Source organism: Anastrepha obliqua, chromosome 1, assembly GCF_027943255.1.
Source record: "Anastrepha obliqua isolate idAnaObli1 chromosome 1, idAnaObli1_1.0, whole genome shotgun sequence".
NCBI classification, from domain to species: domain Eukaryota; kingdom Metazoa; phylum Arthropoda; class Insecta; order Diptera; family Tephritidae; genus Anastrepha; species Anastrepha obliqua.
In genome coordinates, this window is record NC_072892.1 from 75,548,614 (window position 1) to 75,565,289 (window position 16,676).

Consider the following 16,676-nt stretch of genomic DNA (forward strand, 5'->3'; position numbering starts at 1 on the left):
AGATGTATGTCGTTCTAATGCCTACTTACCAGATCCCATTTTCTATCGCCTTAAGTAGGTAATTAGTAAATTAACCCTTTGCGGTCGTATTAAATTTAGGTTATGAAGGATATTTATTAGTTCTATAAAAAAATACAGTATAAAAATAGTATGGTTCCTTGCTGTGGTGACTGAGAGTAGACATACCACCGGAATGGTGGAAAAGCTTTGGTAGCTGAGAGTAGAAATACAACCGCAAAGGGTTAAAGCTCATCAAAAATAGTTAAATTATTCCAAAGGAAGTATTTTGATTATTCCAGTAGAATTATTTCAGCTAAACAATTTTTTTTATTGCCAAGTTGAGGGGCCACCTTTGGCACTCATGATCGAATCTTGAAGTATGATATGGCCGACGTTTTGTTTAATTTTTTGTTCCAAAAATCCGTAGCCTCAAGTGCTCCGTTCTAGTACTTATCCACCATATCTTAGTTCCTGGAAGCTTAACGTCATTTGGAATAACATAATAAAAAAAAGATGTCTAATTGAATAATGTTCAGTCCACAAGTAGATTATTTCATATTCGATTGGAACTCATATTTCAATATGGCAGATTGGATCTAATTCGGGGGTTTTCTCAACTAAGAGCTGCCGCACAGTGTGCTAACCCTGCTTAGTGCGCTGAAACGCACGCCACTGGAGCAACTCTATGCGGCCCCCTCCATCGAGCCCTGCACCTGAAATCAATTTTTGCTGCGGCTGCCAAAGACTGCTCTACCCGAACTGGTTAGATGGTAGTGGTGGGAAGTTGTCCACACGGTTTGTGGCACTCTCACCCTCCACAGCCTCCATTTCCCTCTATGCGCCTTTGCCTCCTTTAAGCACTTCATCAAGAATTCGCCAGAGCAGCATCACTCCGCCTATTCCATATCGTATCGATTGATAGGCCTGCTGACTTTATTTTCAGGAATCATCGGTTCTATATTAACTTTAATAAAGCTGATTGGGTCGGCTTCACGAAATTCACTGAGGTCACCTTCGTGGCTATTCCCATTCCCACTGCTCCTGCGGCTTGCTTGATATCCGCTGAACAGTTAGGGGAAAATCGTCCTAGAGGAAACAGCCGTTTTGGCAAATGAGCGGGACAACCTAGGCGACAGTCGGTTCTACGTTACCGAAACGACCCGGATTTATATCCGGTCAAGGACGTTCACTCCAGCAGCCTTCCCCGTATGTAAGTATGGGGAATGTTTATGCTGCTACAACAACAACAACATCTCAATTTACAGATGAAAAGGGTTGAACACCTGAAGACCTGTAACTACACTTTTGGCGGAAGTAAGCTCTGGTCCATCGGAAGGTCTTTGTATAATTCAACGAAGCACAATGACAGAGTGATAATCGCTTTTGGTGATTGTGCGCGATCCTATCAAACAACAGTAGATCGCATTGGAACATTGAACTACTGAAATCTAGGAAACCCGCTAACCAAAGGATGGCTCCGATATCTCTCCTTTCCTCAGTAGTGAAGACTCGTAAAAGCCTTCTAATCCCAGTCTTTACGAAATATGTGATATCTGCTACACATCAGCATTGGCTTCCAAAAGTGCGTAGCACTTAAGGTCATTGACCTACACCGCCCCTCTGAGAGGGCAGTCCTAGTAGCATTGGACCCATCCAATGCTTTTGATACAGTTAGCCATTGACTTAAATCCACTTTCACGCTGGGACTGAAGAGGTGATTCGCAAATTACCTGAGTAGTCGGCTTTTGTCAGTAGCAAATCACTAAACAGAAGAGGATAAATTAAGGGGTGTGAGAGGGTGGTGTCCTTTCCCCAAAGCTATTCAACTTCGATATTCTTGCTGAGAAATTACCGCAGGAACCATATACTTTGGTGCAATTTTCATAGTCTAATATATAGTCGTTCAAATGACTGCCACGACTGGCTTTACAGTAGGCCATTCGATCAACCCAATTTTTAAGCACATTTTCGATTGTTTGGGCTCCAATTTCATGAATGGCAACTTCGATTTCGTGTTTTAAAGCATCAATCGTCTCTGGATGGTTCGCATAGCATTTGTCCTTAACAGCTCCCCACAAAAAATAGTCCAACGAGCTTAAATCACAGCTCCGAGGCGGCCAATTGATATCGGAATTTCGGCTGCCTATTCGGTATCCAAAAGTTCGAGTGTAACTTTGGCAGTGTGACAAGTTGCACCGTCCTGTTGAAACCAAATGTCGTCCATGTCATCCTCTTCAATTTTTGGAAACAGCTCGTTGACCATGTCACGGTAACGCTCGCCATTTACTGTAACCGCGGCTCCTCGTTCATTTTCTAAAAAAAAATGGCCCGATGATGCCGCCAGACCAAAAACCGCACCAAACAGTGACTCCGACAATTTTGCTTATTGACGTATTGACGTAGCCACCGATTTGAAAATGAGCTTCATCAGAAAAAAAGAAGAAGACTCACCACTCTGGAAACAGGTTTTCAATATTTCCCAATTTTGTTCAAGCGTATAGCGTCCCATTTCGTAAATGTCAAACCTTTAAGTAAATTATGAACACATTTGACATGTCATTTGTGTTACCATTCTCAAAAAAATAGGTGGTTCAAAAAGCAAACGCTATATGGCTCACCCTGTACATATGTCCTATGCCAATACATATAAACATGCATATATACAATTTCAAGCAATTTTCAAACAAAAAGAACAAATCTATATGTAAAGATGCATACAAATCATATGGACATATCAAATGTACGAATCTATTCTGTATGCAAGCAAATGTAAGCTAATGTGCTTGAACTGCAAGCGAGAGCACGGAACAAACGACAAAGAGCACAATCGACCCCCGCGTTCGGCAACGTTCGACATCTGGCTCTGTCCTACTTGAGTGAGCATATATATGTATGTATATGTATGCATATGCGCATATGAATATAAATTCACATATTTGTATTTGCATATGCCTTCTTCCTGTGTGCATGGTAATGAACCATTTCTCTGTTGAGAATAGGATGATGATAGGAAAAGTAGGAAATGAAAGGGAGTGTAATGTGTCTTGAAAAAGTCATATCGAGGATGATGCCTCTTAGTGTTGTTGACTTATTAACGTCTGATGCACAATTGAAAATGAACATATCTTTCATGAATTTGATAAATGTTTCGTAATTTTTCACGTTTATGTAAATGTAACTTGATCAATTCCATTTACCCCCTTCTCTATATCCATACAAAATATCTATCAAACAAATAAAATTAAAATTTTCTTTTGAAAAATGCAACCATTCCATCAGTATTTTCTTATGACGTTGTCACGTTAAATTATTGTCAGTAAACCGACTTTACAGACAACCTCTTTTTTTTTAAAGAAGATTGTTAGTCTCTAGATATTATCATTGTTTTTTTTATTAATATTTGGACGTACATATGTATCTATGAATGCACCTATGTATGTATGTGTATGATACAATATGACAAGGTTTATGTATGTATTAATATACTAATATGTATATGTACGTAGGTATAATATGATAATGTATGATGGCCTTATCCTTACCTCTGTCGGCTGACACGTCCTGATCCTTGTTGTGCTAAAATCGCAGTGAAATTAAATTAAAAAGTTGAGACGAAAATAACCTCGCCGAACAGCGTTTAACACAGTAAACGTTTTAACTGTTCGGCGGGGAAATGCCAAGGTTAACGGCCTTAACGCTGCAGTGACTGGAACCGGTGGTTTGCAACAGTCGGAACGGTAGGCGCAGCTTCTCGGTTTGGCCGAGCTTCTCCTCCTATTTGTGGTGTGTCTCTTGATGTTGTTCCACAAATGGAGGGACCTACAGTTTCAAGCCGACTCCGAACGGCAGATATTTTTATGAGGAGCTTTTTCATGGCAAAAATACACTCAGAGGTTTGCCATTGTCTGCCGAGGGGCGACCGCTATTAGAAAAATGTTTTTCTTAATTTTGGTGTTTCACCGAGATTCGAACCAACGTTCTCTCTGTGATTTCCGGATGGTAGTCACGCTCCAACCAATTCGGCTACGGCGGCCACCGGGGTTGGTTCTCCCAAAAAGAATATGGCTGTGGTTTTGTGTTTACCGCCAATTTGAATGCAGTTTGATTTATAAAATTTGCCAAATAGCATTATTGCCGTAAGCTCCGAAGATGTTTGAAAGAACTACCCACTTTTAGATTTAAAAGAAGACAACGACTCCAGGTATCGAAACCGAAGGTGTGTATAATGGAAATAGTAAAATGTGATTGAAATGTTGCATTGGTCTTCACACTCACCTGATGCCAACTCTATTGAAAAGGCAAATTCGGCTGATTTGAAGTCCGTATGGCTAATGGTGCACACTATAAATTTTATTAAATGTATTGTGTATAATAAATATTATAAGGCCATACAATGCAGTTCATTAGAATTGAATTGGTCAAATGCTTTCTAAGTTATGGTGGTCACAATTCTATTAGACACTCAATTTTGTTTTGCCAATTGCCTTTCAGAACTGCAAAGAAAGAAATGCAACAAAGTCGAAGTGCGTAGTCTTGAAACAACATTTTCCGATCATCTCTTTAAACCTTTCGGTAATTTATTTTCGCAATTTGTGTTTCACCCGTGTAATGTTTCCACATGGCGTCCTGAAGCACGCTTAACTTATTGGCGGGAGAGAAAAACAGTACGTTTTAACTAATTTCTGGCGTTCAAGCTGAATTTCAAGCTTTCTCTTAACAAATAGATTTAAATGGGATTTCATAACAAATATCTGTGATACATTTCATAACCCCCTATTACAATTTTTTTATACATTTTCGCAAAAGAGATGAAAAAGATAAATTTTGGCGCTCTAGTGCTACGAGTACTTGTAGTGTACCCGTGGTACTCTTGCCATCTAACATACCTACCTACTTACCATAATCACTTGTCTGATCACGTAGTTTCCTTTGCACGTATATTTCTTTTCTGCCAGAATCTATTGTAGAAATTTGGCTAGTTTTTGTGTTGAAGAGATTTTTGGATGAACTTTTCCCGAATATCCCGAAGGCCTTATAGTTTTATGAAGTTATATATAACTATAACTATATATATATAAGTAGGGGAAAATGGGGAGTTGTGAGACACAGGGAGTTGTGAGACATTGTTACCTTTCGACATTATTCATTTGTTTACATTCGATTTTAAGTGTCAACAAGTGTTCTCGATACGATCTCACTTTTCAGCTAGCATTGGTCATATTTACACGCATTCGACGCGTCTCTCCAGTTACTGTGTTTTGGAATTTCTCGGTAAGTTTTTTTCATCATTTGTTTTGCGATACATTCGATCAGTTGCTGAAGCAAATTGCAAATGTTAATACAGTGCCAGCTCGCTAATCCGAATTAATGATTGCAGACCCTGATTCGGATTAACGAGATATTCGGATTACTGGATGTGCTGTTATTATGCTTATAATTCACTATATTCGAAAATAAAACAAAAGCCAGGATTTAAAAACAAATTTATTTTATTTTTATTAATCAACAATGAAAAAATTAAAGATTTTTATAAATACATATGTACATATGTATGTATTTACATATTACGTTTTTTTTTAACGTAGATAATTAGTGATGTAGGTTTGCTTGTCTTTCAGTGCACATGCTTCTAAAGCCTTGTTCCGCAATTCTTTTAGCATTAATATGTAATCTGATTGCAGACCTGGTTCCTTTGCCCAATCTATTGAAATATTTAAGGCCTGCAGAGCTTCACGATTTTTAACGTGTTTCGTAATTAAAGGCTCTGGTTCCACATTGTCTGTGTCTGACTTTGAACTACTACACGAAGTATTGTCAGAGTTCATAATCCAGCTAAGAACTTCATCTTCAGAAATAGGCACGTCATTGTTGCGGTGAAATAAGTTGGTTATTGTGCGAAATTCTTCTGTTTCTTCAACACGATAATTCTCTGGCAACTCTTGTTGTAACAATGATAGAGGGATGTTATCATCTGAAGCCCACCTCTGAGAATGAATATGCTTCCAACAAGACTTTATAGAAGAATTGGCCACCCTGTCCCAAGATCGTTTAAGCAATTCACAAGCGTCCTTTAAACTGAATTGTTTCAAAAAAAATGTCTGAATCATCCGCTACAGAGCTTACCAGTTCACACAAGAGATCTTTTTTGTAAAACAGCTTAGTTAGTCGTATCGCGTTCTGATCCATGGGTTGAATAATACTAGTACAATTTGGGGGTAAAAACATAGTTTTATATTGCCCACATTCAGATACCAGCGGCTCTCCATGACACTTCGCATTATCCAGTAACAATAAAGCTTTTTTGGGCAAATTATTTTCAATTTGATAGTCTTTTACCTGTGGTATAAACGATTTAAAAAACCATTCAGTAAAAATATATGTTGTCATCCATGCATTTTTCGATGCGTAATATTTGTTTTTTAAACGGACGTGGATTTTTTGATTTCCCAACCACAGCAATGTTAAGCTTGTGAGTTCCAGATTTGTTAGCACAGCACAAGAAGGTGATTCTCTCTTTGCTTATTTTGGTACCAGGAGCAGACTTTTCTTTACAATGCATAAAGTTTTTTCTGGAAACATTTTCCAAAAGAGTCCAGACTCATCAGCATTGTAAACTTGGTCGTTAATCAGATTTTCAGTCTCGATAATGTCACAGAGCTTATTTTGAAAATCAGGTACAAGATCAGGTCTAGCAGATAAGGATTCGCCGCATATTTTCAAAGTTCGCACAGAAAATCGCTTCTTAAAATTTTGCAACCATCCGTCACTAGCGTGAAATGATTGATTCGGATACATTTTTTGATGAAGTGATTTAGCTTTTTGTCGTAAAATTTCTGCTGAAATGGTTTGATGCCGTGACCGCTTCTCTTCAAACCAAGCATACAACTTAATCTCTAATTCTTCATTCTCTCCCGATTTGAGTGTCTTGCGCTGTTTTAAAAGTTTGGCATCAGAATTCTCAGCAAATCTTATAAAAGAATAAATACATATGTATGTACAGTAATATTTACAGAATACATTTTTTACACAGGTTTTTTACCTTTTAATATTTTCAGCATTTCTTTTTATGTCGCAAATTGTTGAAGCTCCTACACCAAATTTCTTTGCTAAAACTTTTCCTGATTGTCCACGATTTACTTCTTCTATTATTTTAAGCTTATCAGCTAATGACAGTGTTTTATGTGCACGTTTTTTTGCCATGTTATTTAAATTGATGTTTTCGCGACTAATATCACAACTAAACTATTCGCAACAAGATAAATACACACTTACATACATAGAAGGCTCTGTATTTCAATAATGTCCCGTTAGTTATAAAATTCCGTTCATGGTTTTGCAAAAAAACAGACTCAAAAATAAAAAAACAAAAATTCGGTTTAGCGAGCTTGCAACGAATGCGGACTATAGAGCACGCAATGCGTCATAAATTCAATTCGGATTACTGGATAATTCGGATTACACACCTTCGGATTATCGAGCTGGCACTGTATATACAAATTATTAATTGTCCTATTAGCTTTGAATTTACACATTCACTTGGGCATGAACGTTCGATGTGTTTATAAAAAAAACGATTTGGGGAGTTGTAAGACAACAAATGTGGGGAGTTGTGAGACACCATTTTTTCGACGTTTTAACGCATCTTTCATAAGTACCTCGCAATATTCATGCATTGTTTGAAGAAGAAGAAGATTTTTGCATCATCTGCAAAGGTGCAATGCCGAAAAAGTTAAGCAGAAACAACTCCATTCATTGCAATGTATGCGATCGAGCTATGCACCTAAAGTGTGCCAATTTACGAACTGGTTATTATACATGTTCTCACTGCGAATCATCAGATTGATGGCATTGCATTTTTTATACACTTTTTTATAACAATTGTCTTTTCTTTTTTATTTTTCATCTTAATAAAGAACTAACAACTAAAATAAGTCATTTTTATTGATTTAAACCATGGTGTCTCACAACTCCCCACATTTTTGTATTTTGTATTATATTTTATATTATTATATACAATTTTAATTTTAAGGAAAATTGTAGTTTTGTTAAATAGGCCATACCAATAGCTTCCAGTATTCGTTGACTAAAGATTCCATCGTTGACATATGCAGAATATTAAGATTTTGAGTAATACGGGTCTAAAAACAAAACCCGTCTCACAACTCCCCATTCTCCCTTAATTATTTTTACTAAGTCACGTTAGCCCAGTATTAGTTCACATAAATTATAAACCCATATATGCTTCCATTACTACGCTTTGATTAAACTAACAAATTTTTTAATAAATTTTCATAGCTCTAGCGATGGAACCACCAAAGGACAAATGGAATTTTGTTTTGCTCATTTTTGTTGTGCATGGCATTGGGACTTTGATGCCGTGGAACATGTTCATAACTGCGAAAAGTGTAAGTAGGGAAATACTATGAAATGCTAGTGTTTACTTAATAATTTTAATTCTTCTGCAGTACTTTGTAGACTATAAACTAAGCGATAATACAAACTCAACCAGTTCCACGACATATGCTTCAAACTTTCTTCAATACCATAACTTCGCAGCCCAAATTCCTAATGTAGTATTCAATTGGTTGAACATATTCGTTAATTTAGGGTAAATTTAAACAAAATTTTAAAATTAATTAAGAATTTAACATAGTTTTCAACTAATATTCTATATTTTTCAGAGGCGATTTGACAAAGCGAATTGTTTTCAGCATACTATTAGAACTAGCTCTTTTCATATTAACGGTTATTTTGGCTATGGTGGACTCATCAAATTGGCCTGGGATCTTTTTCTGGACAACTATGGTCACTGTTGTTCTCTTAAATAGTAAGTTTTATGCCATGTTTTTTTATATTTTGATTTTATTTATTCGTACTCGTGCCATTCATTATCCCATTATTATTTTGCATTTTTTCATCGGTTTAGGTTAATGCTCTAGAATGTATCTTCTAATTTCGTTCTGTACTGTGCCAAATTTGCAGATTTTCAAGTTTTTTTTTTGGTTTAAGAAAAACTGCCATGAAAATTCTAAATTTGTTCTGACGCAAACTCGTGCAATGATTGTAAGAACCCAAAAATGCTCTGGAGTGCTATAAACTTGGTTAATTGCCCCATTTTAGTTCCCTAGCTGTAGAAGGGCTCCGAACCTAACATATATATAAGATGCGAGTTTGTAAGCAATCTCATTTCCTTCAATACCAATGTTACCGCAATAGTTAACAATCCTTAGAGAATCCGAGTTGAGTCCTGCCAAGTGCGTTAAATTTTCTTAGGTACTCCATCACCAGTTTAGATCCCTAGCTCTAACCCTCTTAGTGTATAATGTCACCATTTGCAATCGAATTATAATTTTCAATCGGAAAAAAGCATTACATTTGCTTTACGAATTATCGCATTTTATTTCACTTTTTAATTAATTTCTGCATTTGTATTTTTTTTTTATTATTTACTTATCGTTTACTAAAAGCAAACATATTAACACTAAAGTCAAGCTTGTGTTCAATTCATTTACTATGTTGTATAAAAGTGAATGTAATATTTTCATATTAACAAATAAAATAATACTAAATGTCATAAAAAGAATATTATTATATCATATGTACATTTGTGGGGTGAACAATGTTAATAATAACACTACAAGGCAAAATCGACTTTGTTTCTGGGTATTGGACTAAGGTTGCGTTATAAGTAAAAGAGTAATTTCTCCGATTTTCGAAGTTAGCCTCTAATTTCGAGATATGAGCCGAAGTTCGAAATAGGGGCTTTAGTAAAAAATGTTTTGAAATAAATGTGTGGAAATAACTTAAACAAGCAAAAATATGGACGTGATCCACTTATTGCATCTATTTAAATAGTATATACCTTTTATAAACAAAAAATTTAACAAAAAAGAAATTACTAATTAGTAATACTATTGAGCGTTTTTTTTAATATAAAACAGAAACAACTTTTCATATAAAACAAAAGAAACCTTTACTTCAATATCCTTGTTATGGTAAAATCCAAACAGATGGTGTTTTTAAAAATGTGGATTCTTACTTATGAACACTTTGCTTTCTTAAAAATCCAGATCATCATATATACCGGGATTTAGAAGTGAGTAAAAGAGATTAAAAACGGTATATAGCACGGCGAATTCACGTAAACTTATGCTATTTCTTTCGAACTAACAAATGTCCGGTCAAGACTGTGAGGTAAGCTAAGCCTGCGATGGAACGTTCCCACGACAGTTATATCCGGCCAAGGACTGTCACTTCCGCAGCATTCGCCATATATGTATGGGGAATGTTTATGCTGCTACAGCAACCACATGGAACTTCTGATTTATTTGCGCAACATTTAATATAAAAACAAGTTTGCTAAATATAACTCCAATTGTTGAAACAATCTATAAGCAATATTTTGATCAAGCAATCATAAAAGCCGTAGCCGAATGAGTTGGTGCATGACTACCATTCGGAATTCACAGAGAGAACGTAGGCTCGAATCTCGGTGAAACACCAAAATTAAGAAAAACATTTTTCTAATAGCGGTCGCCCCTCGGCAGACTATGGCAAACCTCCGAGTGTATTTCTGCCATGAAAAAGCTCCTCATAAAAATATCTGCCGTTCGGAACAACATCAAGACGCACGCCACAAATAGGAGGACTAGCTCGGCCAAACACCCAAAAAGGGCGCCAATTATATCTATATATCATAAAAGCAGAGTTTTTGGTACCCAGCATGATACGTATGACCTGCTATAATAGTTTTAAAAAATAGAGGAAGAAAGAAGTTGATCAACCGACGTTTGGAGTTCCTGCAATTTGTTATGAACCGGGTACTTACATACTGACAACAGTGTACTGTGTAATGAGTAGAAATCATCAAATATTTCTACGGTTATATTATTTATTTATTTAATAATGGACAATATCAATTACCTTACAGTAATGAAAAACAAGTCAAATTTGGTGACTAAAATATTATATATATATATAATTGGCGCATACTCCCTGTTTTTGGGTGTTTGGCCGAGCTCCTCCTCCTATTTGTGGTGTGCGTCTTGATGTTGTTCCACAAATGGAGGGGATTACAGTTTCAAGCCGTCTCCGAACGGCAGATATTTTTATGAGAAGCTTTTTCATGACAGAAATACACTCGGAGGTTTGCCATTGTCTGCCGAGGGGCTACCGACTAAAATATTATCAATCAATATAAATACAATATTAAGCAACTAAATTTAACATTTTTACAAAATTAGATTTAGATAAAGCGAAATTAAACATTGCGAAGACTCCTTTGGGAACATTAAGCCTATCCGCTCAAGTAGAACTGGACAGTCAACGATGCTATTAATAACACTGAAAATAAACGAAAGTGGTGAAAGGACTGTTCTTCTATTTTGTACAGATTCTAGATTAATTAGATTTTGTCGAGAATTACAGGATGTAACAGAGGTCTCTAACCGTAAGGAACGTAATGCCTGCTTAAGATATATTTTTTGAACACTCTATTATCTATAAAAAGTTGGTCGTAAGGTCTCCAAATGATAACAGCGTACTCTAAGTGAGAACGAACAAGAGCCGTAACCATCAATTTATAGGTGTACGGATCAGAAAGTTCAGATGCATTGCGACGAATGAAGACAGAACTGAGTACGATTTTGAAAGAATAAAATTAATGTGACCACTGAAGGAAAATTGCGTAGCGAATAAAACTCCAAGACTGTTACACCTTGTGGTACATTATCAAAAATGGTGCAGGATGCGTTAAAAATGTATTGACGCCTCGAAAATGATAGATGAAAACATTTTTTAATATTCAAAGACACACTCGATTTCATGCGCCTAGTCGAGTTTAAGCTTTGAGTCCTTAACAGATGAAAAAATGTTAAAAAAAAACTTGAGATAAAGCATCCTCTAGAAAATGTCATCAGATGAGATGTGCAAATAGCCAAAATTTATAAATGAAGATTTCTTGGAGGAAAGGTAAGCGGGCGCCTGAAGTCTGTAAATAAGGTATCTGCTTCAGCAGGTGTATTTACAAATTTATCATCATCACAACCGAAGCAGGTATACTCGAACTCGACTTTTTAGCTTTGACAAAATTCCAAAACGACTTTGGAATAGCTTTGATGTTCCACTCAAGGCTAAGAATATAGTTCTTGAAAAGTAGATTATCGAAGGACTTAAATTTCTTTTGAAAATAGTTGTATTTTACAAAAAATGAGTGCTTACTAGTTGCTTAGAATTTTTTGAGGCATTTATTTTTAAGATTTTTAAATTTAATTAATTAATTAATTTGCTTATTATGCCAAGGTGACTTATAGCAGCACTTCTTTTTTAAAGGAATATTATTAATGCAAAATGCATGTATTATTGATTTAAAATATAAAAAAACAACTGTGAATACGCAAGTCGGACAATAATTCATCTAATTTAAATTATAAAAGTGAATTGTGGAAGCTTAGATAATCACGGGATGTATATTTGAAAATAGTTTCATCAATAAACGATAAAGGTAAAAACTCATAAAATTTTAGTTTATCTAAAGGGATGTCCATAACCGCCATACATGTCATGACTTAAAAAAATAGAAAACTGCATACCCAAAAGCATTTTAAAAAAGCTCTTTAAAAAGTTGGAAATTTTGATGGAAATTGGTTGAGTTTTTCTGATTTATAAAATGTCAAAACTTTATATGCAACAGAAGTATATGGCATATAAAAAATAATATCACTACGTGTTTTGCAAGTTGTATATTAAAGTAAATTTTCTTTTTTATACACAGGGTCCGGCACTCGCAAGCTGCTCGAATGTGCGTTGCAGGTATTTTGACCCACTCGCGGACAGAGGCTTTTTTCAGCGCCTCGAAACTGGCGATTTTTTTAGTTCGGACCTTGCTCTCCAGAATGGCCCAAAGAGGATAATCCATCGGATTCGCGTCTGGTGACTTTGGATGCCATGCACGGGCATCAGCTGCGCGAGCGGTCTGAAGTTGATTACACTTCGAGTGCCGGACCCAGTAAATAAAGTCTTCAATACTATTACTAATTAGTAATGACTTTTGTGTTAAATTTATTTATTTTTATTTTTATTAGAAACGCGGATTTTTTTTATTTAAAAATTTTTTTCTGCAAATTTTTATGTACAAAGTATAGAGTTTTAATTTAAATGAAAGAGTATTTTATCATTTACAGCACCATTTTTTTTTAATTGGTTGAAAAGTTTTTAAAATATAAGGTTTTTAGTTTTTTGAAGATCTGATCTTTGACCCCTAAATAATTGGAAGAAGTAGATCACGACCATATTTTTCCTTGTTTTAGTTATATGCATACATTTATTTTAACTAATTTTTATTAAAGCCCTAATTTCGAGCTTCGAAGGCTCATATCTCAAATTTGAGGGCTGTCTTCGAAAATCGGAGAAATTCCTTTTTTTACTTAAGACTCAATGTTTTAAAAAAATTGGTTTGGTCCAACATCCAGCGAGGTACTGTACAGTATTATTAATGCACATATCAGTTAATATATCGGATCAAATTTGGATAAAATTATATACATATTTTTAATTTCCTCCTTATTCTCTCTATAATTTCTAGAAATTGTTCTTCATTGGTCAAGTCGGTTGATAATTTGCAACACTTTATGCATTTTAACTGGTTATCATTACTAAAAAGTTTCAAACTTTCCCTGAATTGCATTGTTTTTGTTGATTGTATACTAACTGTTCTTTTTTTTAATTTTGTGAGTATATAACTATTTTAAATAGTGGCCATTTCCTAAAACCCTTACCTAAACATACCTATATGAATTTATATATTTCCTCAAATAGAAGTTCCGAACTTCTCCTATTTACAAGTCGAATTTGCGTTTTATATTGTATTTATTTGCGAAGCCTTAACTTATTGTAAAATTTTTGTCGATCATCGCTTCTTCGTCAAAATCTTGAGAAATGGGTCCTAAATCAAAATTATTTTGTTCTACAGAACTATCTACGCGATTTTCTATCCTGCTTAAGAAGTCAGCTACCTTATTATCTTTGCTCTTTACGTAATCAATACCAACTTCGAACTCGCCTAATGAGATCTTCCAACGAATTATTCGCTCATTCGGTTCCTTTAATGAATATAGCCATTTTAATAGTTGGTGATCTGTCAAGACCAAAAACCTGCATCTAAAGACCATGTTCTTAATAGCCCATACTAAAGCTTTCATGGACATTCATAGCCCGACTGGCATAACACACCAGTTTGACTTTTTGCCTTAAAATCGGCTGGTTCTGGGCTGTTGTTTTTGCGCATCGGCATCTGCTAGCTCGCGCAACATCGACCTTCGCCAAGTGATTTTTGGCCGACCGCGACCTCTGCTCCCTTCCTGTTCCAGTTCAGTGCAGTTCTCGTGATGATATCTGGCTCATCAACCCAGCAGTTTCCCTCTATGCCACTGTGACCGGGAAGCCAAATGAACCTAATATCAAAATATTCGGATGCAATCGAGAGAGAAGCCAGACATTCCACGAATAATTTCGAATGCATAAACAACGCGCCCAAGGTCCTAATAGCCGTTCGGCTGTCGGAGTAGATATTTACAGTAATTGTAGAATCAAGCAACCACTACAGGTAGTCCGGAAGCCTAAATTTGAGCATGATGGGGAGGTCCTCGCCATCCGTAAACATGTTTGCCATGCCCTGCCTCCATCTTCCGTTAAGAGAATGTGAATAGAAAAGTTCCGCTCGGACCTAGCGGGGTGTATTAGGTGCGCAACTAAGTTCTCGCTGTTTTTGTTTTTTTTTTTGATGAAAATACAACTTTATTCTGAAAAAATGGTTACAAGTGAATCATTGAAAGTTTTGCCTATCGCTGGCTACTACTTTTTCCCATCTTTCTGGTAGATCTCGTATACCGTCGCGGTAAAACTGTTAATCGTTTGAGGCTATCCATGGATCAAGCCATTTTTTGATGTCTTCATATGAATGGAACTGCTGGTCAGCTAGACCATGTGCCATCGAGCGGAACAGGTGATAATCGGACGGCGCAATATCTGGGAAATATGGCGGGTGGGGTACGATTTCCCATTTCAGTGTTTCCAGTAGGTTTTAACGGGTTTGGCAACGTGAGGCTGAGGCCGAGCGGGAACTAGTGGCGCACGTAATACAATGATCCTGTACCCCGCTTTTGAGGGGAGAAAGACTCTAGGTATTTTATATTTCCTCGTAAATAAGCGGATTTATTGAGAGACCGCAATCCTGCATCAGTTCCCCTTGCTGGTGCCCCCCTCCAGCCGTACCTAAGCGGTTCTGGGACAATGCTCGAAGTCGACTCCGACTTTCCCCCCCAGAAACCTCCCATATAAAGCTTTGAGCGCCCGTACTCGTATTGCCCCTCGGAGCTAGTTAGAGAAGGCGATTTCGCCCTTATTATTTGGCTGCCCATTTTAACAACCCTTCGGAAATTAAGTTTATTAATTTTTTTCACTCCATCCTTTTAATCCATTATATTTAAATAAATCGTTTTCTATAGAGAAATCATATACTTGTATATGTATAGGAATAAAGTTCCCGTAAACCTCAAAAATAATTCTACAATTATTTTCAAGAGTAAAATCTCTATCCTTAACTATCGCTAAAAATTTACTTAGTATCCCATCCTCGTCGCCTGTAACATTTATGGAGTAAATACATAGAAGATTATTTTATGTAACATTTATTGGGTAAATAAAAGAATACTTTATTAAATACAAAAAACCCGTAGTTTAATTCTAGTTCTTTACAGTTGGAGCTGTCGGTAATAGTTGAATTCTACTTAAGATTTTATTTCTACATTTGCTTGACTGGAACTTGAAGAGTTCGAGTAAATATGCAGCATCAGCAATTATTTGTGCAGCGCCATTTATTGGAGTGTTGTTATGAAATTCAAATGGAAAAAAGTGTGATATTATTTTCTGTAATATGATCGATCCAAGATGGTTTGTTGTTTGCATCAAGCAACTTGTATGTGTTAGGTAGTATTTTGACGAAATATATTTTAGAATATTTAGCCTTGATTACAATGAACGTTAAAATTAAGCTGAAAGTCAAAACCTGTTATAGCTAAGTTTTAATAACATGTTTTATTTATTTCCAGTGGCCGGAGGTGTTTATCAAAACACTATTTATGGGATGGTTGCTACACATCCATTTAAATACACTGGCGCTGTAGTGTTGGGATCTAATATTTGTGGATTATTTGTTTCTATACTAAGTATAGTAAGCAATTCTATATTTTCATCGAAACGGACTGCAGCGATTTATTATTTCATCACAGCTATGGTTGTTTTACTTGCTTGTTTTGACACATTTTTTGCTCTGCCGTTAAATGTAAGTTCCTCACTCAATGAAAAATGCTTTTATAATTTATGTTTTAACAATAAAATCTTAATCTTTTTTTTTATATACACGGCTAAAATTATATGACTTGGCTAAATGTACAATATTTATAGAAATGTATCTGTATACTTTGGTCAAAATAACAGCTGGCTGAAACATCAGGCTTGAAAATCGGTTACCTAATCGAATCGTTTTCCCTTATTTAAAACACAGGACAAAAACAGGATTAACATTTAATTCCTCAATTAAATATATCAGTATTGCCAATGATAATTAGTTATATACATATTTATATAAAAGTAGGTCCGTCAGTCTTCCAGAAATTTGA

At 35.8% G+C, this 16,676-nt stretch overlaps 1 protein-coding gene across 2 annotated transcripts in view; it reads left to right on the forward strand.

Annotated features, from left to right (window-relative positions):
- The window catches only part of LOC129245765 (equilibrative nucleoside transporter 1-like), a 53,797-nt gene that overhangs the window by 11,720 nt on the left and 25,401 nt on the right, over positions 1-16,676 (forward strand). For both annotated transcript variants that reach the window (XM_054884148.1, XM_054884156.1), the window contains exons 2-5: positions 8,296-8,405; positions 8,466-8,608; positions 8,682-8,827; positions 16,107-16,339. In XM_054884148.1, the coding sequence (XP_054740123.1) occupies positions 8,304-8,405; positions 8,466-8,608; positions 8,682-8,827; positions 16,107-16,339 (624 nt within the window). In that variant the 5' untranslated portion in view covers positions 8,296-8,303. The remainder of the gene's footprint in view (positions 1-8,295; positions 8,406-8,465; positions 8,609-8,681; positions 8,828-16,106; positions 16,340-16,676) is intronic.